The sequence below is a fragment of the Antechinus flavipes genome, chromosome 4, assembly GCF_016432865.1.
Source record: "Antechinus flavipes isolate AdamAnt ecotype Samford, QLD, Australia chromosome 4, AdamAnt_v2, whole genome shotgun sequence".
NCBI classification, from domain to species: domain Eukaryota; kingdom Metazoa; phylum Chordata; class Mammalia; order Dasyuromorphia; family Dasyuridae; genus Antechinus; species Antechinus flavipes.
The window spans coordinates 370741188-370765362 of NC_067401.1; the positions used below are offsets into that span (position 1 = coordinate 370741188).

Below are 24175 nucleotides of genomic sequence, written 5' to 3' on the forward strand. Positions count from 1 at the left end.
TCTTTGTGTCTTAGGCAAGTCTCTAAGTTGCAAGCAGCTATAGATTTGTATTAATAGACAATTTCTCTTACCAGGAGCTTTCTCCACCAAAGGAAAAATGCATCTTACATTTTTTTAATGCTAATCATTAGCCTCCTTAATAAAGATAAGTAAGTCAACTGTATTGTGATTGTAGATAATATTCCCATTTGACCAAAGGATTCATGTTGTGTTCATTTTTCTGCCATCAAAACTGCTCAAAAACCCTAGGACATCCATTTGCTTATATATAGAATGCAGGATTTGAGCTGAATCTTGAAGGAAAGCAAGCAAATCAAGATGGATTAGATTGGATAAGGGGACAAATGAAAGAGATAGGTCAGGAAGAAGAGAGGGAAAAAAAGGAATTTATATGAAGAGGCAGAAGAAAAATAAATAAAAAGGATGAAAAAGAAAAAAGTTAAGGGAGGTAATTCATGAGAAGAAAATCCTTTACAAACATAAAAGCACTGGATAAATGCTAGCTGTCATTATCATTTTTATTAATTCCAGTCCAATAAATATGAATTAAGCAACTCTAGGTCCCAGGCACTGTGCTAACCATTGGGGACACAATTATGGAAAAGACAGATAGCCCCTGCCTTCAAAGAGCTTACAATCTAAATGGTTAGACAACTTAGAAAAGAAGTCAGGAAAGGAGATGGGAAAGGAACAGGGGAGAATGCCAGTGTATGGCCAGTTCAGCCTCTTTAAAGGAAATGATTGGGAGGAGCCTAGAGCCCTCAGCCTTCTAAACAGAGGAGCTAGAAAACTGCTGGAGGTGGTGTCAATCAAGATTTTGAAAAATGAATAAAGTCCCCCAAGATTTAAAAAAAAAATTAAAGATGAAATAAATAAAGAAGAAGAAACAGACTTCAATTAGTAGCATAATGATGAATTTAGAAGTGATGAGCTCACGCTGGGAGGGAAACTTGATGTTGACACCAGGCAAGGCAGTAGAAGGAAAATGATAATAATTGTTATCATTTATGTAATTCAGTTATATATTTTAAATTTCTCAAAGCATATTATCTCATATGATCCTTACAGCAAACATACTGCTTCAGTAGAATATTTTTGTAGAATGAATTCTACATATAGAGTCAAAGAACCTCAGCTCAAATTCTGTCTTGGCCATTTACTTTTGTTTGACATTGAACAAGTCACTCCACCCCCATCCCCACCATCCCCACCCACAGGGTCTCAGTTTCTTTTGTGAAATTAGATTATCTCTTTTTCCCTCATGTTTCAGACAATATTATCTTCATTTTACAGATGAGGAAATTGGATTCACAAAAATTAAATGCTTTCCCTATGATCATAAAACTAATAAATGTTAGAAGAGTTTTGAGATCCAAACGTAGGCCTCTTCCAAATCCATTTCCAGCCATCTTTCCACCATATTAGAATAAGTGCCTTTAGGGAGAAAGAAAAACAGTGGTAAGAAAAGAACTAGAGAATATGCAACCAGAAGTTGTCCAGCAAAGAAAAAAGAAAGAAAAAGAAATATAAAATCAGGAAAAAGGCCAAAAAGGTTTTAAAAGATGAAAAAGAGAATGAAAAGACAGCAGTAGGTAGAGTGATAACAAAATAGGTAAGATATCAGAAATGAAGAAAACACTCAGACATGAAGCTAAGGATATAATACCAACAAAACCAAAGTTCTCAGATGGGATGAGGGAGGAGAAAGAGAGAGGGAAGTCCACCATGTATGAATAACCCTTTCCAAGTGGCAGGAAACCAACTAAAAGACAAAAAATAATTGATGAGTTGAGTTTAACTAGAAAGCAATAAGGTGTCTTCATAATTGATAATCTAATATGTGACTCAGTCAACTTTGTCCCCAAAGGTCTTAATGTGAGTGTAAGTGGGCTTGGTTTAAGATGTTCAGTATCAGGTGGGAGGATTTATTAGCACTGAGACTTTAGTTCTATAACGTCCCTTCATGACCTGAACATATTCCTAGTGAATCATTTAACTTTGCCCATAGAAATTTGAGCCTAGAGACTTAGAAATTGTCATATACTCCAAAAGATCTCGGGCTTTATTATTTTCCTATGGCATTCACTGTAAAATTCTGCCCTATAAGGTCCAATAATCTTTGGCCTAGATTAAAATTTGAGAAATCATCTGGTCCAATCTATCTTACAAATCAGTAGGAAGAAATATTTCATAGGCATTTCTAAAAAAAAAAAAGTCAGTTTCTTGGTTCATAGAAAAGACTTGAGAATAATTAGAGAAGAATAAATATTTTAATTTTAATTCTTTCCATGTAATTCTGCTGTTGTTCACTGAGTGTTGATTTATGTTCCCAAAGGTATGAGATACGAATTCAAGGCTGCACTTTGCTGGGATGTGCTTTAAGTGACTGGACATCCATACAGACACTTGAAACTTCACCACTGATGCAACCTCCACCACTCTTAGAGGTGCAAATGAGTTCAAGAGGATTCCAGCCCAAAGTTTCTCTTCAGTGGACTGGGCCACTTCAGGCAAATGGGAAAATTCTATATTATGAATTATATAGAAGACAAATAACAGCTTTGCCTGGAAAATCAAGCCCAATACTAATATACAATGGAACCTTAACTTCATTTATAGATTCTGAACTCTTCCCTTTTACAGAATATGAGTATCAGGTAAGAAATTTAACTTGTCTCCAATTCAGCAGTGGAATCCAATGCCTATTACACAATGTCTACTTATAAAACCTATTTATATTTCACAATGGCTTTGTATAAGTTTAGGATTTTAAGATAATTCATATGTTTGTGCATAGGGCAGGTGAAAAAACAAGGATCACAGGCACTTATACTCTTACCTCTCTCATCACTTGAACATAATCATTAATTATGCTGAAAAGATTTAACTTAAGGATATTTATTCCTCATGAAAAGATTTCATCTTTTTTTTTTATTTTCTACTTATTGACTAGGGATGGATCAAGAATCATTGATTAAGGTGATTTTTGACTTAGTTGGAAACTCATGCTTGTCAATTTTCTGATTTAAAATACCTTATTAATTACCAGATATGTTAAAATATCATGACACAAAATCACAGAGGATCCATCCTCCAGAACATTGCATGCAATCTTAAACTATACCCTTAAGAGAGACAAAATAGAATTAATTAAATCCATTGGTAAAATAATTAAGGTTAAGGATGTAGAGATGCTTCTTTTAAAGTATACATGTATGTGTGTATGTATGTGTATATATTTTTATGCACACACATATACATATATATGTGTGTGTATATATACATATATATGTATATATACACATACTCATATATAAGCCTCAAAAAGGAAGAGAATTGTATTCAAAGTTTATTAAACTGCAAGGGGTATTTAAAGTTAACATTAGCTCATTTACTAAATCCCTGAAACTCAGGGGTACCCCTGAGTGCTTAAAAGAAGAGAATAGGGACTTTTTTCATTTTTCATTTTTGTGCATCACTAACCACAATCATGGTGATTTGCACATAGTGGGATTTTAATACATGTTCATTCACTTTCATTTCAAGGTGCCATCATAGGTGCCATAGACTATCAATAAAATATGCCAAGAAGGATATAGATAAATTCATGAATAATAACGACTTAACAGGATATAGTTGTCTAAAGATTTTACAGGTCTGTCTCTAACCTGTTGAGATTCATATAACAAGCCATGCATAACCACAAAATGGCTGTTACTTTTACTATTAGAAATAGACTGATGAACACAATGGACCATTGGTCTGAGCAAATGTGATAATTTTTATATTCTTGTATTTAACTAGTAGTATAATTAACTAGCAGTGAAAAATTATTTGACAAGCTAGATTTCATTCAGAAAAGAAAAGGTAACCAGAATGGTGAAAGGTCTCAGAATGATGGCATACCTGGATCACTTGAAGGACCAGGGAGTTTTAGGCTGAGGAAGATAAGGACATAAAAGGATTGAAACATTCTTTTGAAAAAGGGATTATGTTTGGTTTCTTTGGGTGGAAAGACCAAAACTGAGAGCAATGTGTGAATATTGCAGAGAAGCAGATTTACTCTTGGTTTAAGTAAAAAAAAAAAAAAAAAAAACTTCCCAGTAAAGCTGTCCAAAAATGAACTCCTTAGGAAGTAATGAGTTCCCCTTCATCACTAGAGATCTTCAAGCCCAGACTGGATGACTAGTCTCTAGGGATAATATAGAGGGGGATTCATGTTCAGCTCTAGATTGTGCTGAATGATTTCTGAGATCCCTTCTAATTTTAAAAGTTTGTGGTAGTTATAGTTATAATTTTGTAAAATTGCATCAATTATCTTTCATTTGTTTCCCCATAGTGAACAGGTACACACTGTTGAGGGATTTTGATGGGGCCAGAGTGAAATGTTTGGTCTAAAATAGAATATATTTTTTCATATATTAAATCAATGGCGTTGGTCTCACTGGCATCATGTCAAAAAGTTCTTATACCAGCTAAAGTCTGATTAACTTTTTCTATCCTTTTGTATCTGAAAGTTTTTTGAGGAACAGTAAATATAAGGAAAATAGCAATAAATATAGTTTGGTTAATGACTTAATAAAAAGATTTCAGATTATAACTGTCTTTGTATAAATAATCCATTCAACTCTAGTATCATATTGCTTTCTCCATTCTACTTTTATCTTATCCACACCTTAATAATCTTATCCTGTTAAAATCAAATCTTTCTAGAGAAAGAGTAGTGGAAAGCTGAAACAAATATATGAAATATTATTTCCAAAAGCCTAACTCTTTATTTAGGATAAAGATTTTTCATAACATGACTTATGCTATGTGGCTTTGTCCCAGTCGACCCTACCATATCATTTAACTTCATCTCACATGTACATTCACCAACTTACATTGCAGAAGTAATTCACTGCAATACTTTATTTTCTTTATACTAAAATAGAATATTGTGATGATAATATTCATCACTTACTTGAGAGGGATTTCTTATTTAGGTCCCAAGTTATAGTCTGTCTCACCCAATTAAGGTAATAAGGAACTTTAATCTGACAATTCACATCAATATATCCTAAATCCTAAAGATACCTAGCAAGTTGATAACCCAAAGAAACCATTTTTATTTATGGAGTTATCTTTTCATTTATTATTTCCAGAAAGTGAACAGGAGATGAAAAGTGCTAAATTTTTCATTAGTGACTTAGCATCATAGAATGTTGGGAGGGGAAGAGGAGGAGAGACAGTACTTTACATGTAAAATAGGCAATCTCTTCCATGTATGAATTTTAGGCCTAGCAAAATCACTCCTAGCTCCCTCCTCCCCCTCAAAGAAACTCATTGACTTTATCATCAAACCTGAAATTCCTTTGTTCACACATTTATTTTACTTAAACCATTATACTATCAAAATGTAAATGTCATTTGTTGTTTAATGTTGTCTGACTCCACTTGGAGTTTAGTTTTCTTGGCAAAGATACTAAAATGGTTTGCCATTTCTCTCTCTCGTTTATTGTACATATGAACTCAGATTTTCCTGACTCCAGGTCAAGTACTCTATCCACTAGTACCACCCAATTTTGCCCTAAATGTCATTTTAAGACAATCTTTTTTTAAAATAATATTTTATTTTTCCAAATACAAAAATAAGCTTTTAATAAATGGAAACTTTGGGAGAAGTTTTTTGCTCTTTGACAATTGATGCTGCTGAGGAAGTGTTGAGTATCTCAAAGTTGAATCATTCTCCATGATAATGACATTCCAGGTGTTGACTTTTCCCTATTCATAGAATGGAAACCAGACAGAGCAGCTGATGAGAAATAAAAAAATTAATTGGTCTTTTGGAAAAACATATATGAATAGAAACTCAGGATATATATTTTATAATCATGATTATTTAAATTATTTTTCACTGAATATTCATGATTTTACAAACTTTATCTCACTTCACAACACTACTTCTGACCAGTCTTTTTGATGGAGATAAGCATGACCTTGCCATTCATTTTAATTATCAGCGAATATCTGAATGCAGATATTTTTCATGCTTGTTAAGTAATTGAGTTTGATCCCAAAGTGCTATAATAATAGTTCCTCCAAGATAAAGCTTCTTGAGAACAGGGAATGCCTTTTTGCTTTTGGCACATACTTAATAAAGCTTCTTGAGAACAGGGAATGCCTTTTTGCTCATGGCAGATAATAAATATTATAATTGTCTAAAAATAGTATATGTAGTTTTCATATGTGGCTAGGGAATAATGAAGGAAGTAACTCATATAATAGGAGAATCTGTCTGATTCAATCCTAGAGTGTTGGTATCAAGCTTATATTATGTATTTAACACTATTATCATTAATCTGGGTTTCTTAGGATAAAATAGTCATCACCAACTAGTCAGTCTACTAGTGATGAGCCTCTCTGTATTTAGCTGGCTGATCTTGAGAAAGAAACTCTTTCTATTGCCAGGGCTATATTAGAAAGCTTTCAAGCATGATAACAGTCAGAACTTACTAGTCACATTCATAGAATTCAAAAACTCAGGGTATCCTTCACAATACAATAGTGAGATGTCAACTAGCAAAAAACACTTAGACAATTTGTATGCTATACTGGTAAAACCTCCAAAATCCTGAGAAGGTAAACAACAGATTGGGTGGGCCTTTGATTGCCATCAGAATCTTGGAAGGAACTCCCTAAAGACTTGAGGCCCCAGATATTTTTAAGTATTTAAGTGTCTTGTTATCTAAATTCTTATTTCTTTTTTCAAAGACTTAGCACACCTATTGCAAATTATTTTTAAAAAGGAAAACAAACAATATAATATGATTTATGGACTTCAAGAAATAGATTTGAAATCTCTTTACTCCAATTCTAATAAGGATATTTTAGGGCTTTATATTACAGTTTATTAGACATATATAAGAACATATTATTGGTCCTTCTAGGGCCAGAAATCTTAATTTGAATTCATAGACCCTAAAGAAGTCTGTGGTTAGATTTCAGGGGGTCCAAGTACTAGAATTTAGAAAAAAAAAATCTTAAATTCAGGCTAAAAAAAAAAAGCTGGCCTGAAAAAAACTGGTCAAATCGTTCATTTGATTGCCTCAAATGAGCTTCAAGCCTTAAAGACCAAATTGGTTTTAGTTGTTGAAAATAACATTTAATAGTTATTCTGACTTGTTTTTATTTTTTGTAACATAGCCCCAATCTGCATAATTCCAGACTGCCAAGAAAAGTAGAACAGCAAAAACTCGTGGATGTCTCTAAACAATAGATTATCAATTTAGATGTGCTCCAATTTAAGAAAATCAAAATGATATATGGCAATTCAGACTGAAAAAGCAAAACCCAGAAAATTAGGGAATCATTATTCATGGTCCTTAAAGATTCTTTGTTGTATAAATGGTTTTCCTACAAAGACATGAAATAGTTGTCATAATGTACTTATGGTATATTTCAGTTAACAAAAAAAAAATTATTTACAATCAATGTTTCAACTAATGGATAAAGTAAAATATATCTACTCTGAGTAAGTTTTCTTTTGGATGTACTGACACTTCAGAATAGAGTTAAAAATGGTTAAAATTTTGAAAAAATCTCAATTCATTTTCTTCTCACTTCTATTCCTTTTACAACTATGTTTCCCTTCTAAATATTCTATAGGAACTTCTGAAATTATCACTTAATAACTTAGTGAGCAATAGTCTTTCCAGCATTTAAGAAAAGGACCTAAGTATATAACTATGCCTTAATAAAGCTCCACTCTTTAAAAATAGGAAATGAGCTAACTTTAGACATTCCCTCCCAATAATTGTATGTTCTTCTTCATGTCCATTTGCTCCTTAGAACACAGTGACTCACAGAAGATATTCCAGTGCATTTCATAGTTCTCTCTTTTCCTGAATCATGCAATTAGTGATGTAATATAGCTTCTAACTCTGGCAGATTTCTAGATCAGCTCCCACTCACATTCTGGGACTCTGAAAGGCAGAAAAACTTCTGGTACAATCATGACTATGTGACTTAGGAGAAATGAATTCAGAGGAAAGAATCCAAGGGCTCACTTAAAAAAAAAAAAAAAAAAAAAAAGAATCTTTGTATCTATTTGCACTGCTTCAATTGAGGAGGCTGGGGAGAATGATATCTTTTTATAGGGTAAAACTACCCTTCAACAATTCTAGAATTTACCCTGGAAGGGATGGAGTACATTTTTAAAAATTATTATTTAATTCAAAACCATTTATTAAATGCCTGCTATGTACAAAGCACTGAACTAGACATTAGGGTAGAAAATCCAGAGGAAAGCATAATTGTCCTTGTCTTCAAGGAGCTTACATTTTATTATAATAGTCAAGAAACATTAATTAAATGCCTGCTGTGTGCCAGGCAGACACTATGCTAAGAGCCGGGGATGCAAATATGAAAAAAAAAAGTCTAAATAGGGGAAGAAAAAATGCTGAAAATTGGGAGGGAGTAATAGTGAAGTTGATCATTAGGAAATAGTATTTTAGAGAAGGAATCCATAATGTAAGTGGTAAGATAATAGAATGGGACTAAGGCCTAAATGGAAAAGCTATCAGAAAGAAAATCTGGCATAAGATTTTGTTGCTGCTTATTTTTTAAATATGTCGGGGTTTTCCCTAAAAAGAACGTTGTCTTGAATTCCCGAGCACTTCACTGAATTGACTGCAATCCACTTGAAAGCCATGAGGGCAATAGATTTGGGAAGTATAGAATATTACTTGGGGACAGTTAGGGGGTAAAGTGGATAGAGTCTGACATTGTTGTTGACATGTTGTCAAGTGCCATTTTTCTTAAGCTTTTTTTGCCTTCCTTTGGCTTTAAAGAAAACCTCTTCATAGCCTTTTTTCTTCAGAATTGTACTAGCGTTTAAGTGGGTGGTAATCTCATGGAGGATTGTTGGCTAATGTTTAGGTTTTTGTTTGGTTAGATTTTCTACTAAGCTCTGAGACCACTTGGGTCAGCTTTTAAAATGATTTATTGATGGCGTCTGACTGGAGTTGTGTATCTATTCTAATTCTACTAGACTTAAGAGCTGCTACTCAGACAGAAGGCCATCAGGACTGTGCTGTGAATTGAGCTGAAAACTGTATTCTGCTGCCAGGCAGGAGTCTGGATCATGTTTTGCCAATAGGCATTTGCTTCCAACAAGAGATTGTGTGTGTGTGTGTGTGTGTGTGTGTGTGTGTGTGTGCGCGTGTTCTTTTTTCTTCTCTTTTTTATTTTTTTGTTCCCCATGACATCCCTGAGGACTTTATTCTTAAGCCTCTATTGTTAGCAATTTTATGTTGCCTTTGAGACAAGTTATTCATAAGAAGAGGGACTGGCTTTCACTCTTATGCTGATGAAACCCAGATTTATATTTCACTTAAGCCTGATATTGATTCTGCTGTCTCTGCGTTGGAGACTTGTTTGTGGGACATAAAACGCTAAATGCAATGAAATTTCCCCTAGCTGAATGCAAATAAAGTGGAAACTGGGTCCCAAGCAATTCACAGATCTTTGAAAATGGCTCCAGGTTTCAAGGTTCATGTTGGCCAGGCACAACAATTCTGTAATTTGAGATGAACCAAAGTCCAAAACAGTGACATGTTACTGTTTAATCATCATTGGCTTATCTAGCTAGCTGAATCTCAGATTTTCTAATCGTGTTCAAGTGATCCACAAGGAATGGGTTGACCAACTGTGAAAGATTTATAAGAGATGTAACAAGTATCTCATAGGATGGGTAGACATGGATAGTTTGTCATCTGTATTACTTTGGGGAATATCTATACCTTTGAGATCACAGATCTATTTTTGGATGAAAGAGGTGAAGGGAGAGTAGGGAAGGGTTATTTTTCCTTTCTGCCAAAAGTTCAGTTTTGTTGCTATTATTGTTTAATCATTCCTGACTGCAATACTATATACCATAGTACACCAATATTCTCTAGGTCATTTTCTTGGAAAGATTGTGGAGTAGTTTGCTGTTTCTTTCTTCAGTGGATTAAGGTGAACAGAGTTTAAATGACTTGTCCAGGGTCCTACAGCTATCAGATGGCAGAGACCAAATTTGTATTCAGGTCTCCCTGACCTCAGGCTTAGCACTCTATCCACTGAGCCATCTAGATATTGAAATGTTTATAAGAATTATATTCTAAGCAGATAGGCAATGTCTCCAATCCTCTTTGTGCTTTGTGCAAAACATTTAAACATGCACTAACCAGTGAATTTGGGAGAGGCAGGATCAATAGACAAGATTTTTAAAAAATAATTTTTAAATTATAATTTGTGCCTTCAAGACACTTAAGGCTTTGAGCATGGAAGGAAACAAAGTATAAAGTAAATAAAGAACCTTTTTTTCAAAGCAATAATATAGAAAGAGCTTCCAACTGTATCAATGGATTTCCAAGCAAAGGAAATAGAAAGTTAAATGGAGCAACAGTGTTCCCAATATGCAAAAACCCAACATGCTTAAGAATTCCAGCCCTATACATATCCTAATATATTTCTTAGAAACCAGAGAGCCTCTAGGAAATATAAAGAGAAACTATTTTAAAAGGCTACAACCTCTCCCCACTACACACACAGCCTCACATGGACGCACACACACACACACACACACACACACACACACCATTGTCTAACAGTACTCTCCACAGTTTGCCACACCATTGTCTAATACAGTACTCTGAACACAATTGCAACTTTATCCTGGTTGTATTATTGTTTTATCTTTTTTGTCCCTTTACCCACACCAGTCTCACTGAGCAGATTATCAAATATTGCTGCCTTCCAGAAAGTGCATTATCTGTATATAGGCCCTCCCACATCTCAGAATGTTATGTGCAGCTCCATATTTTTATATCTCATTTTATTGGTAGAATTGGTTCATAAGACTTCTAACTTTTGGCTTGTCTGTGATTATTGACAAACCCCTAAGCAAATCTGAAGGTTTAAGTAGGATTGGAATTAAGTACTGGGCCTGGCACAAACTAACAACATGTTTTCACTAAATTCTAAATAAATAGTTCCTTTCTTCTGGCCTGGCTGGAAGCAATCACAATATTTAGTCCATTTTGAGAGTGGGAATAAAATTTAAGAATTAAAGCATATCAAATCGTATTTTGGAAGTAAATTGACTTCAAGGGCTCAGTTAATAGTATTTAAGAAGATAGTTGAGACTTCTTCCTGTTTAATTGATTTATCTCTCAATGAAAAGATCTAATCATTGCTAAGATGCCTATAAGTATCTAGAAGAGTAGTGGATAGTACTCAGAAAGATAGCAGAGCACAAGAGAGGAAATCAAATTTTCTTATGTGAGATTTTCCACTTGTTCCATAAGGCTTATTTAAGAAATTTAATGATTAATAAAGTAAGGAAGTAATTGATTCATAAATCATTAGAATTGGAGTGGATCTTATAGATACTTATGTCATATACCTTCATTTTACAAGTGAGGGAACCAAGACCTAAAATTTGGGCCTTGAGATTGTGGATATATGTGAGTCAATCATCCAGTTCGTTGTATACACTCTTCATTGTAAAAGTATCAGAATTCATAGAATTATAAAATTTAAAGCTGGAAGGGGTCTTAGAAATCATCTAGTCTCCTTTTGGAGAGTGAAGTAATTTTGCTTTGGCCCACCTAGTTGATGGATCGAAGTCAATATATTCCAGGTAAGTACACAGTATAATCTTTTTTGTTTTACCTTTTTTTTTCTTTTTGTGAGCCAATTGGGGTTATGTGACTTGTCTAGAATCACACAGCTATTAAGTGTTAAGTGTCTGAGGCTGAATTTGAACTCATGTTTTCCTGACTTCAGAACCAGCGCTCTATCCACTGCACCATCTAGCTGCCCATCTTGCTGCACCTGTGTACAACAAATGAATGTCAAGTTCACAGTCTTTCTCAATTTCTCAAAGTCTTCCCTTTGAACAACTAAGCAGCTATCTGGCTGGTGTAGAAGGAAGCATCAATCTCTCAAATCTCTTAAAATTGTCCTAATGGCTAGAGCAGTCACTTGTGGGTCCCCACTACTATTTTTTCTTGCCTGTAGCAGGGGCCAGTTTTATTCTATGACTCTGTGTGGTTTTTTTTTTTTTTTAATGTATTATTTTTATTTATTTTTTTAATAACTTTTTATTGACAGAACCCATGCCAGGGTAATTTTTTACAACATTATCCCTTGCACTCACTTCTGTTCCGATTTTTGCCCTCCCTCCCTCCACCCCCTCCCCCAGATGGCAAGCAGTCCTGTACATGTTAAATACGTCACAGTATGTCCTAGATACAATATATGTGTGTAGAATCGAACAGTTCTCTTGTTGCACAGGGAGAATTGAATTCAGAAGGTATAAATAACCTGAGAAGAAAAACAGAAATGCAAGCAGTTTATATCCATTTCCCAGTGTTCTTTCTTTGGATGTAGCTGCTTCTGTCCATTCTTGATCAATTGAAACTGAGTTAGATCTCTTTGTCGAAGAGATCCACTTCCATCAGAATACATCCTCAAACAGAATCGTTGTTGAGGTATATAATGATCTCCTGGTGCTGCTCATTTCACTCAGCATCAGTTCATGTAAGTCTCGCCAGTCCTCTCTGTATTCATCCTTCTGGTCACTTCTTACAGAACAATAATATTCCATAACATTCATATACCACAATTTACCCAACCATTCTCCAATTGATGCTATCTTAACAAATTAAAAGGGGAGTTAAACACTCCAAGTAATGAGTCAAGGAATTATCTGATTTATATCTTAAAATCTTTATATCTAGCAGACCCAAACATCCAATTATATAAATGTCAGTCTAAGAACCTAATATGTGTAAGGCATTGTGCTAAATTCTGGGTATACAAAAACAGTAAAGATAGTCCCTGCCCTCAAGAAATTTATAATGTAATGGGCTTACATTAAGATGGAAACTGAAATCCGGAGGATTTAAGTGATTTACCCAAGAACACACAGTATTGAGAGATTTGATTTCAATTTCTAGGTCTTTGACACCATGTGAACACTGAACTTTCCACTATGCCATGCTGCCTTAGGAATCTGTTCAGGAAATTAGTCATCCCATTTCAGATCCTCTTTCCTTCCATTTGAGCCAAGAACCTGCCCAACCACACTTCTGGCAAGGCCAGATTTGGCATATTGCTTGCTCTTCTCTCACATATTCAAAAGCTATCACAAGCTACCCTTTAAAAAGACATTAGTGTGAATGCCATGGGAAAAATCTCCTCCAAGGTTGTAGATGAATTGGTATGATTTCCTTGATTGTATCTTTTTATTTATGAGGCATAATTTATGAGCACCAGAAAGCAAACTGAAATGAGTGATGACTAACAACAGCCAAAGTAATAAATCAGGAACAGTGAAAGAAGTGGTGATTTTGATCGAATCTATTGAATTAACTGTTGGCCTTAGCCATTACAGGTATTGGAAAGACCTTTTAATATCTGTTTATCTCCCTCATGGGAATACAGTAACTATCTCATTACATGCCTATAGGAAACAAATTATTAAATTGTTTGCTTGTCAGAATGAAACCTGTTTACTCTTCTTATTAATTACTAGCCTGGTTGTTCATATTGGACTTTGGTTTAATTCTGATCATGAATTTTCATCAGAATATATTCACATGGTGCTTTAAAAAAATTGATGTGGCTTCTTGGTGACATTGATATGAGCATAACTTCAGAATAACTGTTGTTTCTCTTAAAAGAGAGATAAGTTCCACAAAACAGTAAGCCAAAGCAAACATTTTAACTTTTAGACACTTTGCATTTGTTATTTCATGAGATTAAACACTAAAGATCCCAAGCTCTAAAAGAATAAGCTAAAAGAAAACATAATGCTAGAATTAACACAAGTAGCCATTCATTTTTCTGATAATTAGCAGATTTTTTTAAATCAATAACTAAATTTGGTTAATTCAATCAAGATCCCCAAACTGAGAGGGTTTTTTTGTTGTTTTTATCAAAACAAAGTTATAGGGGGAGTTAGGTGGTACAATAGAGTAAAGAGAATCACAGAGAGAAGATAATAGTAGTAATAGGGATTACAAAAGACTTTTTGAAAGTAAGACTTCAAGTGAGATTTAAAGAAAACCAGGAGACAGAAGCAAAGAAAGAAAAAAAAAAATCCTGGTATGGGGAATAACCAATGAAAAAATGGAGTGCTATATACAAGGAATAGCCAAAAAAAAAAAGCCAGTGATATTGTACATATGGGGATGGAACTAGATCATGAAGGGCTTGAAAAGCCAAACAGAGGATTTTCTATTTGATCTTGCTGGTAATAGGCAAGCACTGGAATTTATTGAATAACAAGGATGGCATGGTCAGACCTGTATTTTGGGAAAGTGAATTTGATAGCTGATTCCTCCCTTACAAAAGGAAATGAACTTAAATGAAGTCTGAACAGATCTGGGTTAAGTAAAAAAGGGGAGAAAATTTTGCTCATTAGTGAAGACTATGGAGCTTCCATTTCTGGAGATGTTCAAGAAGGAAATACATATCCTGCTAGCCTGTTGTAAAACTTCACTTTCCTGAATATGGGACATGAGATTGGAAATTCCTTATTATTTACTTCCTTTAAAAAAAAAGTTCTATGATTCTTTATTTGAAACCAGTTTAAAATAATTTTATACAAGTTTCAGAGATGTGCTGATGATAGCACATTGTGATTTAGTGGCTGAAGATTTGGCAGCTAGGTGGTGCAGTGGAGAGAGTGCAGGTTTGGAGTCAGAAGGACTCATTTTTTTGAGTTCATAATCTGGTTCCAGATACTTACTAGCTGTGTAACCCTAGGCAAGTCAATTAATTCTGTTTGCTTCAGTTTTCTCATCTGTCAAATGAGCTGGAAAAGAAATGGCAGACCACTGAAACCCCCAAGTGGGATCACAAAGGGTTGTACATGACTGAAAAATGACTAACAATAAAAATACACCAAAAAGTTAGATTTGCCAATAAGAAATCTGGATTTAAGTCCCATCTTATATACTTACTAGTTATGTGGGCATAGACAAGTTATTTGCTTATTTTATAAGCAGATTTGTTAAATGAATATAATATTTGTACTATCTACCACATGAGGTTGTTGTGAAGAAAGTGCTATATAAACATGAGTTATGATTCCATGTTGAATAATTAATCAACAAGTATCTAGAAGGGGCCTACTATGTGTATTCCAACTAAAAATGGAAAAGTATTTTCTTGGGATGACATAACTGAGAAAAGAAAAATACCAAAAAGCTTCCTCCTTCCCCTCTCTGGAACTTAACATAAAATTCCTTTCTGTACTAAAACTAAATATGGAAAATATCAACTCCAAAGAAAGCTATTTCCAAAATCTATGAGCCATTGAATAAGGTGAAGCAGTTAAAATGAAAACTGATTTCCATTCCCAAGTACAGACAGCTCTAAATATGCTGGAGCACATTAAGCAAGCCTCAAAACAATTCTGCAGGAGGAATCATTTCAAAGCATATAGTATATTATTATTTTTTCTACTCTATATACTACATATTGGTGATTTACTACCTTTTCTTTTCTTTCTGCAAAATCTATAAACACCATAAATTTCTATATTTAAATGCAATTGGTTCTCTCTCAGAATTCTTTCCTAATTCTAGAAATTATTTTCCCTTAAGATGAAAAAAAAAAAATGGAGTAGGAAATAGTAGTAGTAGTAATAGTAGTAGTAGCAGTAGTAGCAGCAGCAGCAGCAGTAGTAGTAGTAGTAGTAGTAGTAGTAGTAGTAGTAGAAGAAGAAGAAGTAGTAGCGGTAGTGATGGTGGTGCTAATTTGTAGTAGGGGAAGGAGGAGAAAAAGGAAGAGGAGAAGGAAGAGGAAGATGAGGAGAAGAAAGAGGAAAAAAAGAGGAAGACAAGGAAGAAGAGGAGGAGGATAGTTACAATTTAATAATCAGCCTTCATAAGTAGATTTGAACTGGATCTGTATACTCCTAGTTTAACTGAAGAAAAGAAAACCAGTATGTCTAAGAAACACCATAGCTATGGGGAATTGCTTCTGAGATGTGTAACAATGAGCTTTATTTTATGAATCAGGACTTGTCTTGAACTGCGGCCATTGTGATAAACACTCCAATGTTTATTTCAATAGTAAGATAGTCAAGTAAATACATGTACTGGGTTTATTTGAAAATCTGAATACATCCAAAGTAGAACTGTACATAAGTTATAATAACGTGGGTGGAAAGTGAAAATGTATAGTGCATGAAATTCTGCTTTCATCCTGCCTCAGCATCCGTTTAGTGTAGCTATTGAAATCCCTTCCATGATTTTAATGCTGTTTCAAATTCTGAGACCACCTTAACCCCCAAACATGGAAAAATATAAGAAACTTGAGTGGTTCAGGATCAAATTAATCTTGTCTTCTTGCCTCTATCTGTCTCTGATTTGGCAATCAAAAGAAACCAATATTGAGTAGTAGATGATTATTGGCCTGAAATTCAAGAAGCCTATATGTTTTATTTTCATATGTCCCCTTAATAGGATTCATATAGTAGAATCCCTGCTTTCCGCTGTTAGAATTCCCCAACATGTGCTTTCTCAGCCTGATATTTCTACATGTTGCCTCCTTCCAAATTCCCCTTTAATATCTCCCTAGACTTCTGTCTATGGCTACTCATAGCTAGGACATATACAGATCACTTGAATTCCAAACTAGTCTCTCTAGTTCTTAGACCTTGTTGTTCCTGATCTGGCTTATCATATTACCAACAAACCTAAATACTTGTTTTAGGGAGATACAATCATGTCAAGAACTTTACATTACTTCAAGATGTTCCCAGATTCACAACAAGTCAAAACCTAACTAATAGAAGGTGAATTGGACTAATTATTTCCATCTCAATATAATTGGGGCATGTTAGTGACAAATTCTTTTTGTTAAAAAGATATATTTTTTTTAAAAATAGAAAGCACAACCACCACTACTACCAAATAATGAAATTACTATTCTTGAAAAACATCAATAACAAAAAATAAGAATAAGCATTGACATACCAGACAACAGCTGATATCAGTTAAATAAACATATCTTTAGGTTGATAACAGAAACATCAACAAAAGACAAAGTCTTTTAATTTATAGATCATTGATACTAGTTTGTTAATAGATTCATAACCAATAGTTTACATTGAATTTAGTTTGTCATATCTATAAGTGATACATGAGTTAGAAGGAAAATCTTATGAACATCTAAACTATTTACCAGACTAAATTTGTTTTATAAACCATATAAATCATAAAACACACTGACAGATTTCTGAAACGTTGTCCTGTGGAAATCTGAGGGTTTGGAATCCCTACTAGGTAAAGTGGAATTGTAAAATTGTGAATTAAAAAAAAAAAAATTAAACATGTTTCATGCAAAAAGTTTGTTTCATTTGATTTGATTCATGAATAATTTCATATTTAACATTTGAAGCAAATATCACCATCTTCAATTGTTTTTCTCATAGAATCCCCATTTATATTGTCTAGAGTATCAGATTTCTAGGAAACACAGTTTCTAACTTTTTTTAATCAATTTTATTGATATCTTTTGTTTTTATATTATCTATATTTCTCAGTATATCTCGCTCCTCTCTCTCTCCCAAAGAACCATCCATTATAAGAGAATTAAAAAAAATAAAGTTTTCAGAAAAATCAATATATCCGAAAAAAATCTGGAATTATATGCTTCACTTCACACCCACAGAATTATGGGTGCCAAAAAAAAAAAAAAAAAAAAAACTATGAGAGAGGTTTCTTTTCTCCCAAATACACATACCAGTACTACCAAAGGGTGAGAATTACTATTCTCTCTTAACAATCTACTTTGGAAGTCTCATAACTCATAATCATAGTTTTTTGTTTTATTTTCCTTTTAGTTCATCTTCATGTTTACTATTGTATTGGAAATTATTATCATTTCACTCTCTAGGATTCCACAGCCTGTTCAGACTAACTGCAATCTATGCTAATGACAGTATTCTCAATGAATATCTTATGCTATGGTGTTTTTAAAGGTAAAAAGAAAATAGGAGATTTCTGATAATTACATGAATGTGAGTGATTCATCAGCATTCTTATTTATCTTTCATTAGTAGTCCAGCTCTGGAGTATGGATTATGAGCCTTAGTAGTGAAATCTACTATTTCTTTGAGTCCTTTTCCATGTTTACTAGAATGAAATCCTGATTTTTCTTTTTAGTTGGAGTTCCTGTTTTCATATCCCATTTGTTCTCTACCCTTTCTTCTTTACATCATAGATATTGTTAATGAATAACATTCATTTATTTATTCATTCATTCATTCATCCATTCACTTTTTAGAAGGTGACTAATTTTTCACTTGAAATTTTTTCCATTCCTGAATATAAGTGTATCATTGTGAACTGAGAATGCCTCAGACTCATGAAGTTTTGAGTCTGCATCCCCTTTCTGACATATAAATGGATGTGTAACCTTGGGTAGGTCAACTAAATTTCTTTATCCCTAGTAATTCCTTAAGTCTCTAAGCTATAGAAGAGTTATCAATCTGCATTGATGATAATAATGATGATGATAGCAATAACAATAATAACAACTAGTGCTTTAAGACTTACAACCTACTGTTTACATTTTATCTTAGTTGATCTTCACAACAACCTTGAACAGTAGGTACTATTATTATCCCCATTTTACAGAAGAAGAAAATGAAACTGATAAAGATCTTTTGCCTAGGATCAAAAGTCTAGGGATTTTCCGGATCAATTCTCAGTACCAGTGAGGTACTGAGGCCATTATTATCACTCTCCCCAATCCCCCCCTCCAAATAAAGAGTTGTACTTGATCATCTTAGTTTACCATAAGCAAAATTGTAGAAGAATCCCCTAAATTGTTCTCTTATTTTCCTTGAACAGATAGTCAAAATCTTATGTTACTATAGTTTAAGTATTAGAACTGTGATTTTATTCATATAGGGAACTCATTTTATCAATACAGGCCAGAACTTTGTCTATAACTTTATAATCTAAAAGCATTACCTCCATCACTGAGAAGTTAAATGATTTGTCCAGAGTCACATGGTATGTGTCAAAGCAAGACTTGAACCCTTCATAAATCATTCAACAAATAATTTAAAGGATTATTTCATGCTAGGATTTGCCTTAAATGTAGAGGATATGAAAACAAAAGTCTCTGCCTCAAGGTTAATTACATTCTTTTTTTTTAATTGGCAATTTTTTTTCATTTTTATTTTATTTTTTATTTTGAAAAAAAATTATTTACAAAATTATCCCTTGCACTCACTTCTCTTCCAACTTTTTCTTTCCCCCTCTCCACCCCCTCCCCCAGATGGCAAGCAGTCCTATACATGTTAAATCTGTCACAATATATCCTAGATACAATATATATGTGCAGAACCAGTTTTCTTGTTGCACAGGAAGAAGTGAATTCAGAAGGTAAAAATAACCCAGAAAGAAAAAAAACATGCAAACAGTTTACATTCATTTCCCAGTGTTCTTTCTTTGGGTGTAACTGCTTCTGTCCAATTATTGATCAATTGAAACTGAGTTAGATCTTCACTTTGTCAAAGAAATCTACTTCCATCAGAATACATCCTCATATAGTATTGTTGTTGAGGTATATAATTATCTCCTGGTTCTGCTCATTTCACTTAGCATCAGTTCATGTAAGTCTCTCCAAGCCTCTCTGTATTCATCCTGCTGGTCATTTCTTACAGAACAATAATATTCCGTAACATTCATATACCACATTTTACCCAGCCATTCTCCAATTGATGGGCACCCATTCATTTTCCAGTTTCTAGCCACTACAAACAGGGCTGCCACAAACATTTTTGCACATATAGGTCCCTTTCCCTTCTTTAGTAACTCTTTAGGATATAAGCCCAGTAGTAGCACTGCTGAATCAAAGGGTATACACAGTTTGATAACTTTTTGGGCATAATTCCAGATTGCTCTCCAAAAGTTAATTACATTCTAAGGAAGAAGATAATATAAGTATATATAAAATTATATTAAATAGGGAGATTAAGATCCATGCAGAGGATATACAACTTAGAGGGGAGGCATTGGTAGCTAAGGAGACAGAAAAACTCTCTTACAATTGTGTTTTCAAGAAAGTAAGAGATTTACAGAAGTGGAAAGGAGGGGGATTATCCTAGGCATAAAAACAACCAGAGCCAAAACCTAGAAAAGATGATGAAGCATCTTGTGTGAGGAACAACAGTTAGGCTAATGAGGCTAAGCTAGAGATTTCTTGGAAAAGCAACAAGAGGACAGATTATTATGGACTTTAAATGCCAAAGAAGTTGATTTTTGAGTGAATGTTAGTAGAAGAAACCCGTATCTGTTGAGTAGGGAGTGGAAAGGTCAGATCCAAACATTGGACAAATCATTTTGGAAACTCATTGGAAGCTACATTGGAATGGTTAGAAATTTGGGACAGGAAACAAATTAGAAGCTATTGCAGTATTCTAGGTGAGATTCTCAGACTCGCATAAAGACTTGAACTAAATTGATGACTTTATGAGTGGGCAGAAGGACGTATATGAGAAAAGTTGTGGATATAGAAATACAAGATTTGATAATGATTGCATATGTAGGCTAAGTTGGAGTTGAGGATAACACCAGTGTTGCAAATCTAAGTGACTGGAAGGATGGTGATGACTTTGACAGTAATAAGGACATTCATAAGAAAGGTGAGGAAGTAGGAATAATGTTCTGTGTTTATTGATTCTGGACTGTTTCTGGGACATGCCATTTGAAATGTGCAATAAACAGTTGATGAAGCAAAACTGGAATATGGGGGTGGTTGGGGCTGAATATTGGGAGAAATGATTATTCATAACCAATTACTAATATAAGATGAGGGTACCCAGGTTTTTTTCCCCTTTCTGTTTCATTTAAAGTCTAGGCCTAGGTCAAGGCAATCTCTGAAGGAGAGAGTTGATAATGAGAAGGGATTAATGTTCTCCTCAATCTTAAATGGGATCCCATTCAACTAGCAAAGTTTATTTCTGATTAAAGGGTAAAGAGAATCTAATCTACCTGAATTACAATCCATTGTTCAACTAAAAGGTTGGGTGGAAGAATGCCCAAGGCAGATGTATTCTGGGTGGAGATCAGTCCACCTTTGTCTAAGAGCAATATGATAGTGTCAAATCCCTCAGCCCCTCATTAGAAGGAGCTCACCTCTCATTATAATATTAATTCTCAATCATTACCAATAAAGTTAATTTCCACCTGTTGGGAAAACCAATTTTGAGGGCCACTGATCTCAGTAGATTATTTGCTACCCAGAAACTCTATGTCTTGACCTTTTCATACATCATAAAAAAGATCTTCAAATCTTCTTCAGAGAGACACAAATTGAGGAGTAGGAAAAAACTGTCAGAAGCCTTTTCATCTAAGTCTCTTATTTTACAAATGCTTCAGATGATTATGTCTGAGGGTCCGGAATCTCATCCAAGGCCATTCCTAAAACATCTACAAAGGTTCTCCATTCTTAGGCACTTCTTATACTTATTATCTGGAGAACAGGAAGTTAGCTGAGGAGACTTCCAGAGGAAACAATTTGGTAAAGTCTCCACCACTTTACACTAGTTGTGTATCCTATCTCTGTCCAAGGTGTGAAGCCCAACCACTTAGAAGTGGAATCAGAAGTCCTGAGTTGGAATCATTGCTTTGCTATTAACAAGAACACGATAATAAAAACTATTTGCCAAAGGCAAATCCTGACACCTTTGGCAAATCCATACTACACCGCTTTGAACTTCAATTGCTTCATGTGGTACAAAAGAGAAAATGGCAAGCCTGGAGTCAGGAAGACATCTTCCTGAGTTCAAAACTGGCCTTTCTCACTGTGTGAACCTGGGCAAGTCACTTAACCCTGTTTGCCTCAATTTCTCTTATCTGTAAAATGAAATGGGAAAAGAAATGGCAAACCACTCCAAGATCTCATTCCAAGATCTTTACCAAGAAAACCCCCAAAAGAGGTTATGAAAGCTCAAACCACCAGAGAAAAAATGCTCATCCTTTTATGCCTTGTAAGGTTGCTGTGAAAAGTCAAATAAGTTAATTCTTGGACAATCCTTAATAAACTTTAAACTCCTTTGTGTGTACCAGCCATTGTTTTGTTGACTACCAGTCTTTTTAAGGGGCAAGCTGCTGTCTTTTATAAGCAAAGATAGCATGATAATGGTAGAAATTGCATTGAACTTGGAATTCAAAGACCCAAGTCCAAATATACTGCCTGTGTGACCTTGAAGAAACTCAACTAACTTTTCTGAGCCTCAATTCCTCACAAGAAAAATAAGGGCATTTCCTAAGATTTTTTTCTAGTTTTATGGTCCTGTAAATAGTTTAAAGTAGCATTCCTAGATCTACATTTGGTAAATCATGATTCTTTTTAAACAAACATTGGCATAAGGAGTTCAATTCCTCTGCCTCTGACCTTGCTGGAAATAATACATGTATGACCTTGAGCACATTCCCAGGGACTTGGTTTCTTCATAAGTAAAATAAAAGGGTTGGGCTAGATTACTTCTGAGGACCTTTCCCTTTCTAAAGCTATGATGCTATAGATCTATACTAGCACCATTGATTAGGTGGCAAGGACATTTTTACTATTTAAACAAAATATTCAGGTTATTGATGAACATTTTTATTTTTCAGCTGGATATTTTAATGTCATAAAAACACAGTCTTTATGAACACTTTGTTGAAATCCACAGCCTCTCATTAATCTCATTCTAGCTTTCTCTCCACTCTGCTATCCATTTTCACTGAAGCTCATGTAAATGCCCTGTTCCTATTTTGCATATGCATGTTGATTTCTATGAGTGTTGTTTTGATCTCAAATTGAATGATTATTTTTTTTTAAGAAAAGAAAATAGCAATGTGTTATGAAGGTCTTCCATCAAAGACAAAAGGACATTTGCTCTTGCGCATGCCCTGTTATTATATCCTAATGGATAAAAATATTCTTTTCCTGTCTAGTTTGTTTGCTAGAAGTTCTATCAATCTATGAAGAGACATGTATAGAAAATATATATTATCAACCAGTGTTAAGAAATGAGTTCATATATCTATGTGATGTAAGCATATACCAAGCAGTGTGATATGACAATGGTCTCCATAATTTCCCTTCTCTCAGTGAAGAAATTTTGAGTTCACTTGCATTTATTTATGTGTTTATTTATAAATTACATATAACATTACTATGCTAATAATTATGTATGTCCTAATATTTGTAAAATAGAAATTTAAAAGAATGAGTTAAAGATGATCTGAGGGTCAGTGGGGAACCATTAGAGTTTATAGAGTGACATGGCCACATCTGTGCTTTAGGAAAATCATTTCTCAAATTGGTAGTTGTATGGAGAATGAATTAGAGGAGGGAAAGATGAGACAGGAAGATCAAATAGAAGCTTAATTCAGTAGTCCAGGAGAAAGGAGATTATGGTCTGAACTGGGTCAGGGGCTATCTAAATAGCAATAAAATGCAGGAGATTCTGTGGAGGTTGAAAGGACAAAATTTAGCAAATGATTGGATTTGGAATGAGGGAGAGTCAGAAATTGAAAAAGATTTTGAAGTTGAGACCAGGAGTTACTAGAAGGACAATCGCGCTGTGTACAATAACAGAGAATTCAGAAGGAAGGGTGGGTTTGAGGAGAAAGGCAAGGTGATCTGTAATATGGATGGCAATTCATTCATGTCTTCACTCAGCAGCCTTACTCTTTTCCACCCAAAATGAAAAGTGAGAAAACTGTTATGAGGATGATCTGCAGGGCAGGGCTGTGTATGCTGGGGTGGAGGGACAGTTGGAGAATTCTCCAATGACTACTTCACAGTAGCTGTATTGAGTACCCAGGTAGCAATTAGGTTATAACTTCTTGGAGAACTAACAATGGGCATGAACGAGATAAAGTGAGATCTTTCAAGACAGTTGTGAAAATCGAGTAAGGCTTCATCTATTTCAAAGTTTGAGTAGGCCTGAAGGACTTTAAATATTAAGTCAAGGGCATATTTAAAGTGTTTCCTCCCTGCCATCATCCTAAGGACATACTTAGTCTCCACCCTGTTATCCCCCTAAGGGCCTACTTAAGTCCCCTTCTTGTTATCCTCCCTATTTCAACCAAATATGGGCAATTATGTACTTATTGGTCAAGTT

At 34.4% G+C, this 24175-nt stretch overlaps 1 protein-coding gene across 1 annotated transcript in view; it reads left to right on the forward strand.

Moving 5' to 3' along the window:
• USH2A (usherin) overlaps positions 1 to 24175 on the forward strand; it is a 998601-nt gene that overhangs the window by 942801 nt on the left and 31625 nt on the right. The window contains exon 63 of the mRNA XM_051996749.1: positions 2336 to 2657. Coding sequence (XP_051852709.1) covers positions 2336 to 2657 — 322 coding nt within the window. The remainder of the gene's footprint in view (positions 1 to 2335; positions 2658 to 24175) is intronic.